The 10,650-nt window shown below is 45.7% G+C and overlaps 1 protein-coding gene across 1 annotated transcript in view; it reads right to left on the minus strand.

Moving 5' to 3' along the window:
* The window catches only part of ZNF292 (zinc finger protein 292), an 86,928-nt gene extending 85,651 nt beyond the window's left edge, over positions 1–1,277 (minus strand). The window contains exon 1 of the mRNA XM_007467314.1: positions 1,075–1,277. Coding sequence (XP_007467376.1) covers positions 1,075–1,242 — 168 coding nt within the window. The 5' untranslated portion in view covers positions 1,243–1,277. The remainder of the gene's footprint in view (positions 1–1,074) is intronic.
* Positions 1,278–10,650: the final 9,373 nt, after the last annotated feature.

Genomic DNA, 10,650 nt, shown 5'->3' on the forward strand with positions numbered 1-10,650 from the left:
TCAAACGTAACTGGAGGGTAGGTAATCAAGTCCAAATGTAGACACACACTCCCCGATTTCTATCAAGCAAACAGTGCTATCAACATTCCAAATCCTGGTTAGAACGCAGTTACTGGAAAGCAGTGTCCTTGTGAAAGAAAAGGAAGGAAAGGCCTGAAACTGACCTGAGCACGGGTCCACATGAACCTCAGTCTTCTCCGTTCCACCGGGAGGACAAACAGGGAAGCCTCCAAGTAATAGGGGGGTGGGGAGACGGCAGAGGAAGGGCAGAGAGGAAACCACACTCCTCCAAGGGTGAAGGCAAAAGAGAAGCGGACTCTGGAAAAGCCGCTGCACAGCGACATCCGACCCTAGGATACACACACAGGGACAGCTTCTCTCCACCGAGAAAAGCAACCTTTACCATGGAAGCGGTGCTCCTAACAAGTAAAGGCAGGAAGGGACAACCTCCGCGCCGCCTACCCCCGAACGTCTCGCCCAGCTAGAAGGGGTCGGCGGGGACTTCTCGGAACATCAACAAAGGCCCCTTCAGTCCTAAGGCGAAACTCGAACAACAAAGGCCCGGAGACAGCGAGAACGGGGCCGGGGGCGGGACGGATGAAAGCAAAAGGAGGCAAAGGAATCAAACCAGTGGGGGCGGAGGCCCGCTGGAGTGGGACGCGGGGGCGCAGAGGCGGGGGGCGCGGTAATCCCCAGTGCACAATAAGAGAAGGAGGAAGGGGACCTGGCCTCCATTCCCCCCTTACCCTCTCCTACGGCGGAGAGGGCTCCAGTCCTCGCAGTCTGCATCTCTCGGCCGCGGGGACCGCGCAGTCCCGAGTTCGGGGAAGGGAAGGGGAGGGGGGATTTTCCGCCCTGACCACAACTCCCTTCCCCCCAGCCGGGAGCCGCCGACAACAACCGCCACAACGGCAGCCACACAAAGGCGCCTTCCTCGTACTCCCCCGCTCCCGCCCGAGCGGCGGCGCAGACGGTGCCAAGGCAGCGAGGACCACCGCACGGCCGCCAAGCGCTCGCTCGCCCTCTTCCCCCTCTAGCAGGGGGAAAGGGGGAGGGGACCCCAGGCGCCCTCACCTGGCACAGCTGCTGACAGTACTCCGTGGCCGCCTCCACGGCCGGCACCCGGCTCTCCCGCAGCTGTCGCTCCAGCTCCTGGAGCCGCTCACCCAGGCGCTGCAGCTCCGCGGCGCAGCCGCCTCCGCCGCGACTCAACCTCTCCTGCTCGGCCTCTTCGTCCGCCATCTTCACACCCCGCTCCGTCGCGTACGCACCTGGGTCACGTGATAACACAATGCCACGTTCGGCGGGGTCACGTGTCGGGCGCGCTCGCACGCCGCCGAGCACGTACAAAGGGCCCGGTGGGGAGGATGGGGGGCGGGGAGAGTGGCGCGAGGGAACCCGAGGGAGGTGAAGGGAAGGGGAAAGGAGGAGGGCGGGGTTGGGCGGTACGGAAAACCGCGGTTTACTTACCCCTAGCGGGAAGTGGGTAGCAGCGGACGAAATGGGCGGGTCGGTGGAGGCCTGTTCTCGGTCACGTGAGGGCCGCGACGCGGGGAAAAGCCTGGGGAGGGACTCTCTTCTCGACTGTCCGGATCCCGGCGTGGCTTTCCCCAGTCTCCGAAGCCTTCTACGGACATATGCCCCAGTTCCCCAAGAGGACGGGTGAGGGAGAGCTCTGGGTGGGCTGGGGCAAGGGCTGCATTTGCGATTGGCCCGAAGGCAGGCCAGAGGCAGGGGAAGTGGGAGCAGGTAAAACCCACCCATGGACCAAGAGCGTGAGAGCCAAAGCGGGACTATGAACTGTCAAAATTGTCTCCGACTTCTCACCAGGAGGGGGAGGAGGGATCTAGTGCCTGAGGTACCAGATCTCGTCCCACTCCCCTCCTCGTCAGTCCCAAGAACGCCTCTCCCTTGGATACACAATCTCTAGGGGGTTGAGGCAACAAAGAAAAATAACAATTGGGTCAGAGCAGAATGAGGTCCAATCCTCAGTCTGGAGAACGGAGCAAACTCATGAAAAGCATAGCTTAAAAGATTTCAGACTGTGAAATTGTGGCCGTTGGAACCAGGTGATTTTTAAACCACGAAAACATTTCTGGAATAAGTGATAGCCAACTAATCTGTTCCGCCGCGATTTAAGACTCTCCTGCACACTACAGAAATCACCGCCACATAAAACACGCTCTATATGAAAGCTCTTGAAAAGAAAGTAGGTCAAGAAAAAAAAAAAGACAGCAATAAGGACTCCATTAAAAATCACAACGGAGGGGAAGTTGCTAAAATAAAAGAACAAGGTTATCGAGAGTTATTACAGATTCAACAGCATTTTTTCCTGGTGCTGCAAATAGAGATGGCATTCTGAACCATATTTTATTTACAACCTGGAAAGAATGAACACTTGGCACTTGAACAGAACAGGAGAAGTAGTACAAAAATTCAAGTGCTTAAGCCTAAAGTTCAGAATAAAACAAATATTTTGTTAGTAGTCGAAAATTAGACAAAAGGCTAATCTTTCTTACAACTTGTCTACAGAAATTCAGAAACAATGATAGTGATGAGGCATCTGGAGATTTCTAGTATTGATAAAAAATGTTCTAGACAGTATGTTGTCCAGAATGAATGTTTGTAATGCATCAGTGATGGTGATGTTTAAGTGCCATTATATAAGATGAGTGGGCACAAATGAACCCCTTATAAAAGGCATTATCAGCTAAAATAGTAGTACAGCATATGTGTGCTGATATTACATATTAACAATACAGATTCTTCAAATAGTTACAAATGGAAGAGGCTGGTGAGTACACTCAAGGGCTAAGGAACAAAGATGTAAAAGTATCACTGAGAGCTTAAAAAGCAACAATTAAGGCAGCTAATTGATTTTAATATTTGCAGCTCACTCTCCCAAGTGAAGTATTTTAGATGTCCAAACAAGATTTCTCCAATGTATGTTATCTTAGGATAACCGTTAAAATATAAAAAATGAGAAATATGAGATTAGCCACGTATACCAGTAAATTCAAGGACATCTAAGGCATCAAAGGCTAGCAAGACACATTTTCACTTCAAGTATAATGGTTTACACCACACCTAATCTATAGAAAGAAAGAAAAAAAAAGAAGAAAGGAAAATATATCCAAAGAGAAATGTATCCACTTATTGATTAAAAACAAAAAGCCCAAGAATGTAGGTCATTTCCACTTCCTGCCCATGATAGCCCTAAAACCAAAAAGATTTGATTAGCAAATTGACACTGAGCATTATCACTGACTTGCAAATGTCCCTCAGCTTGGAAGACTAAGTCCTTCACTTTTATTTGGTATCTTTCCCCCCACCTTCCCCTTCCTGCATTCCTCCGTATTAGAATCTACAGAAAGTGTAAGGACTAGGGGTGAGTGGTGTAATTAATGACCATTTATTGAGTACTTATGTGCAGGCACTGCTTGATATGGGGGAAATCAAAGGTGAATGAAAACTATCCCTGCCTTGAGGAAGCTTACAGTTTTGAGGAAGAATGACCTGCAATGGCAGTTCGTACGACAAGTGTTGTATTATGAGAATGCATGCAGATTCAATTCGGATCACCAAAGTCTTCTAAGGTGCTAGCTGGAATGTCCATCGAATCGCTACAGAAGTGCAGGTTTTTTTAATTAAATGAGGGCTGGAAATACTTTCCCTTGACAAGTCGACCTTGTCTTCGCGACCTCAGAAATTTCATTCTTATCCATTAAAAAAGTGTATCAACAAGTACACATGACGTATTGTACTTACGTCCATTTGTTCTTGTAATAACACTGTCAGTTCACGGGAATCATTGCACACACGCGCACACACACCCCTACTTACTGAGACGTTCCTGGGGGAATTCCGAGGCCCGTTCCATGGAGAAAACAAGCATAAGCCCCGGGGCCAAGAGACTTGGCGTCTCTGGGGACCTCAGTGTCTGCGCCGCGAGTGCCCTTGCCCATTTTGGACACAGCGCGACTGCTATAGACGTGATACAATCATATGGACCTTCAGTTCCAAGAGACTCGATTTCAGAGTAAATCTGGGAGACAGAAAAAGCCCCCCACCCCACCCCTGCGATCAATAAAGCCGGGGAGACCCTTAGGAGACAGAGGTCGCTGCATCCAGGCCGCGCCTGCCTGCCTGCCTCACGAGTTTCCCGGGCTGCCCCGGCCCCCAGCTCGCTAGTGCACTTTTTTTTCCCCCCTAAAATTCTTGAAATAGCAGGGCCTGGTGGCAGGAAGGGCGCTGGGTTGTGCTTGCTAGCGGAGCCAGAGGGCCGCGCCAGGGATGCGGCGGGCGTGGCGGACGGCTCAGGGTTAAGGCTGGGCACGTCCTTCCGACCGGGGCGCAGAGCAACCCCAGCACGCGGGGAGAGAGCGCTGGCCTTAGGGGGCGGAGAGCGCCCCGCCCTCCCGCCGCCGTTTCTCCCTCCCCCGGCTGTCTCCCGGGGCCCCGGCCACCGGGAAGGTGCGCGGGCTGGAGCTGGGCTGAGGCCGCCTCCGATCTGCTCGGCTAACCGTGTCCTCGGGTCCCCACTCGGCCGAGGCGGGACGGGACTCCCCTGGCGCGGCACGGCGCTCGATCGCCTGGCAGCTGCGCGGGTGCTCGCGCTCTTCGTCCAGGGGCCGGCGCTCAGCAGCCCCAGCCCCGGCATCTGCCGGCGCGGCTTTTCCACACGGCGCTGTGGATCGAGACCGCAGGGCGGCTGTGGCTCGTGGTTCGGGAGCCGCGGGCGCCCGGGGCCTCCAGGCCGAGGGATGCTGGAGCCTCTCCAGGGCGTGGCGGGGCTCCGGGGCTCCGGAAACCGACAGGGCGGGGATGCTAGAGTCTGTGCTGCGGAGGCCGCGACGCGGGCACGGCTGCTGGGTCTCGGGCGGGTTCTACCTGCTCTCATCCGAGGGGCTGGGCCGCGAGGCCCCAGACAGGCCGCCTGCTGGATCTCAGAGGTGAGGGCCGGAGAGTGTCTGGGGATCGGTCCAGCAGAAAGTCCCCCCGGAGTCTGGGAACAACTTCTGTTTCCGCAGACACAAAGAGAGAGCACGGGTTGAAGGTCTATTGGAATCGGTTAAAAACACACCACACTTTCCCGAGGAAAACATTTTTCATGAGAGGAGCAGCGAATGGAGTCCAATCAAAGTTGAAAACACGAGGCAGGTGCTATGCCACATATTGAAATGATTCCAAAGGCACCGGAAACGCTGGGCCCGCATTTAAAACGATTAATTCTAGTCCTTGCGTTCTTCCCAGAAAGAAGATAGCATGTATATTTAAATAAACAGGTAGTTAAATGAGGAGAGATATTTGTATTGCCTATTCGGATTTTTTTTTTCTTTCCATGAGGAAAAGCCAGGTGTAAATGAGAAAGAGTAATACCATTCTAAGGAAAATGCTTTTAATAGAGCCTCAATTATTCAAATGTAAATTAACCGCGAAATAAAGCAAAATAAACCTTGGAAGCATAAATGTGGCATACGCTATCTCTGTAGAGAACCCCTGAGTTGATTCACAGTATCTCTCCCAAGAAGAAATATAGAAATTGCCTTTAGAAAGGCAATATAAAAGTGCCTTTTTCTTATATTTCTAAGTTTTCATCATTGTATCTCATTTACCTCATTGGAAACCCATCAGAGAGTATCACTTTTGTGGTCTCTGGATTTTAAAAAATAGGGCTGTCAAAGTGTGATGAACTTGGAAATGCACAGGTCTCTCTTCCCATTTTAGGACATCAACTTCTTAGGAGTTTTGCTGATTTCTGTGATTCTTACAGACGTATTCTACAATATAACAACAGTGGCAGTAATAATAATTCAATTAACATCGATTTGAGTGTTTAGTGTTCTGTTCATATACTGGACCAGGATCAGTCCCACCGAGTGCTTACCCTCTATCGTACCTTTACAAAAATGTTCACTTGCTCACTATTCCTCTCTCTACATCCTCACCCTCTTGACTTCCTCTCTAATCAGGGCTCCTCTGTGAAGTCTTCCTTTGTCTTCCTGGTGGAGTGAAGTCTGGATACATCTGTCACCCTTAGCCCACCACCCCCCTTCCCATGCAGAAATAACCACCCTTTAAAACTCCTGTAGCTTCTATCTACTACTTACTGCATTTTATTTTTTTTAATGTCATACCATTTTTTTATTGGAGTATAGTTGCTTTACACTGCTGTGTCAGTTTCTGCCGTACAGCAAAGTGAATCAAACATATACATATATACCCTCTTTTCTGGATTTCCTTCCCATTTAGGTCACTGAGTAGAGTTCCCTGTACTATACAGTAGGTTCTCATTAGTTATCTATTTTATACATAGTAGTGTATATATGTCAATCCCAGTCTCCCAATTCATCCCACGCCCCCTACTGCATTTTAATTTGAAATCCCTCATCTTGCCTTTTATTATAGTTAGTCTATAGATGAGCCTTGCTCATGAGCCTGTAAGACCTTTGAGAGTAGACACTGTGTCTTATATCCAGGCTCCCTTCTCTAATATTCCTTGGCACATTTCAAGGTAAAATTAAGTAGTCAGTAAATGCCCATTGAACTAAATTCAATTCAGTTTATTTTTGACCGTCATAGAGATAGATTTACACTTATCCTCATATTATCTAAAATATCCTAGACTCTACAGGATGAGCAATGATGCTCTCTAAACTTTAGGAACTTATTTACAACTGCCTTTCAAATATTTTGGGGACTCTACTTTTTATCAACAAAATTATCTATAATCAAAAGTTATAGCAAGTAGACTCAAAAGAAGGCAAGATAGATGCTCAGTTGTTACACTCTATCAGATGAACTGCAAAAACACAGGCTCTAACTTTCTCTTTCACAAACTTAATCTGTGCTTTAGATCTAATTTAATTTTGTCTTTTCTCTTACATTTTGTCACAATATTGATTTTTGTATTGTCTTCTCGAGAGAGTCTAAATTTCCAGTCCAATTGTTTTCTTAACATAACTGAATCTTTTCTCAATTTCTTTACCACGAGTTTACCCACTAACATCTAGTTCATGTTTAATATGGGACCTTACTACCATCCTAGAAATCTAAGGAGAAAATAAATGTAAGAAGATTACCTCTCAGTCCAGGTAGGGCTTATCCTTCAGGATCTGAATTATCTTACAGCAGAACCTCTAAAACTTTAGTGTGCATAAAGATCACTTGAATAATTTGACTTAAAGGCAGATTCTCAGGCCACACCTCTAGAAACTCTGATTAAGTAGACTGGAGTTGGGCCCTAGAAACCTGCTTTCTAACCATCACTTCGGGATCCTTCAGATCATACTGTTCTAGACCTGTAGTTGTCTAATTTCTGCCTTCCTTTCCTTCCCTCTGACTCATGGCCCTTGTACCAATTTTGTAAAAAAAGAAAGAAAGAGGGTTTCCCTGGTGGCGCAGTGACTGAGAGTCCGCCTGCCGATGCAGGGGATGCGGGTTCGTGCCCCGGTCCGGGAAGATCCCACATGCGCCGGAGCGGCTGGGCCCATGAGCCATGGCCGCTGAGCCTGCGCGTCCGGAGCCTGTGCTCCGCAACGGGAGAGGCCACAGCGGTGAGAGGCCTGCGTACCCTAAAAAAAAGAAAGAAAAAGAAAAGCCTAAACACCTTCCTTCTTGCTCCATCCACCACCAACGGGCACAAAGCACTTAAAAAAAAAAAGTTATAGCTAACTCTTCATAATTTGTTCTAATCATCCTGTTATCCAAACAAAGCCTTTGTTTTGTGAATCATTTGACTCCTAAGCCCCTAGTTCAATGTGCAGCATATGGGAGGTGTGTTCTCAATAAACGTGCATTTTTCAACCTGTTCCTCATGCATTTCCTAGCAAGGAGAAGAGATATGATTGATATGTTGAGGAGAAGAATATGATTACTTCTTAACAGCTCTATCAGAAGTGGTGTGAAGGGGTAGGGGAAGAGAGCTCAAAGTTTTGTCTGCATTGGACTTCCCTGGTGGTCCAGTGGTTAAGACTCTGCACTCCCAATGCAAGGGGCACGGGTTCAACCCCTGGTCACGGGATTAAGATCCCACATGCCTGATAAGGGAACATGCCGAGCGGCCAAAAAAAAAAAAAATTCTCCCTGTATTTATAAGTCTTGATGACATGTATTTTTTTATACATATAAGGGTAAGTGGACAGGGAAGAAAGACAATGTAAAATTTGATTTGTAAATTCCAAATATCCATGGTTCTGAGACTTCCTAAAATTGCTAATTAGGTGCAATTTTAAAATTGCATAAAATTTTCAAACAGCAAAGAAAGACGTAAAATAGAAAATAAACATCTTCCTCCATTTCTAACCTCCAGGATCAAGTCCCACCCTGTTACTTGACTTAACAATGATTTCTTTATTCTTAAGAATTTTCTTCTTTTCCCTGGCGGTCCAGTGGTTAGGACTCTGTGATCTCACTGCCAAGGTCCCAGGTTCAATCCCTGGTGGGGGAACTAAGATCCCATGAGACCCACGGTGGTAAAAAAAAAATTTCTTCTGCATATATAAGCAATATGTGCTTATCACCACTGCTTTCTTAACAAATCTACTCATACCACTCAGCTGGACAGTCTCCCACTTTACTTTTTTTTTTTAATTAATTTACAAATTTTCCATATCATCATTCTTTGTAATGACCCTATGATATTCCATGGTATAAATGAAGGTAATTTAATTAATTATTTCATGGATGAACAAGTTGTTTTTTTTCTCTTTTTTTAAACTATAAAAATGTTGCAGTGGCCTTCCTTGTGCATATATTTGATTATCTGAGCAAGTAAGTATGTATGCGATAAATTCCCCAATGAAGATTTGTTGAATCAAAGCAATTTGTGATTTTAATTTAGTCAGATGTTGCTAAATTGCCCTTCCAAAATGTTGGACCAGCTTATAGTCCCATCAACAGTGTAGAAAAGGACCAGTTTCCCAGGAATTCTTAGTAGCACTATGTTTTGTCAAGCTTTTAAAACAATTTCATAATTTAAAAATAATAGCTCATTATGATGAGCATCTCTTAAACTTTGGGACAAATTGAGGATCTCTTTTAAACTGAAGTATAGTTGATTGACAATATTATGTTAGTTTCAGTTATACAGAATAGTGATTCAGTATTTTTGCAGATTATATTCCATTATAGGTTACTACAAGATATTGGATATACCTCCCTGTGTGATACAATAAATCCTTGTTGCTTCTCTGTTTTATGTATGGTAGTTTGTATCTGTTAATCCCGTACCCCTAAATTCCCCCCCACTTTGGTAACTGTAAGTCTGTGCATCTATTTCTGTTTTGTATATACATTCATTTGTATTATTTTTTAGATTCCACATATAAGGGTTATCATACAGTATTTGTCTTTCTCTGTCTGACTTACTTCACTAAACATAATATTCTCTAGGTCCACCAATGTTGCTGCAACTGGAAATATTTCATTCTTTTTTATGGCTGAGTAACATTCCATTGTGTGTGTGTGTGTGTGTGTGTGTGTGTGTGTATACCACATCTTAAGCCAATCATCTATTGATGGGCATTTGGGTTGCTTCCATGTCTTGGCTATTGTAAGTAGTGCTGCTATAAATATAGGGGTGCACGTATCTTTTCAAATTAGTGTTTTCAGTTTTTTCCAGATGTATATGCAGGAGTGGAATTGTCAGATCATATGGTAGTTCGACTTTTAGTTTTTTGTAGGAAGTTCCATATTGTTTTCCATAGTGGCTGCACCAATTTACATTCCCACCAACAGTGTAGGAGGGTTCCCTTTTCTCCACACCCTCTTCAGCATTTATTGTTTGTAGATTTTTTGATGATGGCCATTCTGACAAGTGTGAGATGATACCTCATTATGGTTTTGATTTGCTTTTCTCTAATAATTGGTGATGTTGAGCCTCTTTTCCTGTGTCCTTCACTTTTTGGCAAAATTTTCCATTGCGTTGTGAGGTCTTGGAGCTTCCAATCAAGTCTATATAATTCTCTGCAGACTAAATAAATTATAAATTTAACTTCACTCAACATCCGTATTGCTTTTAGCAAACTCACAATAGAAAATTTCAGATCTTTCTATAAATATTTACTGAAGGGGGTCTATACAAGTCACAATTTGCAAGAATGATGAGAAAAATAAAGATGATAAGACACTACTCATGCTCTAATGGTCTTATTTTCTGATCTTAACCATCTTTGGAGCATCCTACCCTGAATGGACTTGCTCTGAGAACTGCCTGGCACACTGTCCCAGAAATTTGGAATTGGAATGCAGGGTCATTTGATCTGTGTGAGGAACTAAATGGATGGAAATAACAAGGCATACCTCTGGGAAGTGTGTTGCTGCAGGGTTTAAGGAGAGGCAGAGAAAGCCAATGCTGGGGCAGGAAATGAAGTTGACGTGTAGAAAGAAGTGGAGCCCATGTGGTCCCAAAATGCTTGTGACCCAGGGAGTGGCTTCCATGAAACCTGACAGCCTTGTAGTCTCCACCTGGCCCACACGTGTGAGTTAATAATTTCCCTCTTTCTTACTTAACTTTACTGTGAAAAGAGTATAGGTCAGTTGTAATTAACAGAATATTGACTCAGACAGGGAAATTAAATAAATAGCTATAAGACAAATGAGAAAGTAAGAAGCATCTTAGGTAAATGAAATGTGTAGAGAACGGTTCAG

This window comes from Lipotes vexillifer, unplaced genomic scaffold (genome assembly GCF_000442215.2).
Source record: "Lipotes vexillifer unplaced genomic scaffold, Lipotes_vexillifer_v1.1 scaffold554, whole genome shotgun sequence".
NCBI lineage: Eukaryota > Metazoa > Chordata > Mammalia > Artiodactyla > Lipotidae > Lipotes > Lipotes vexillifer.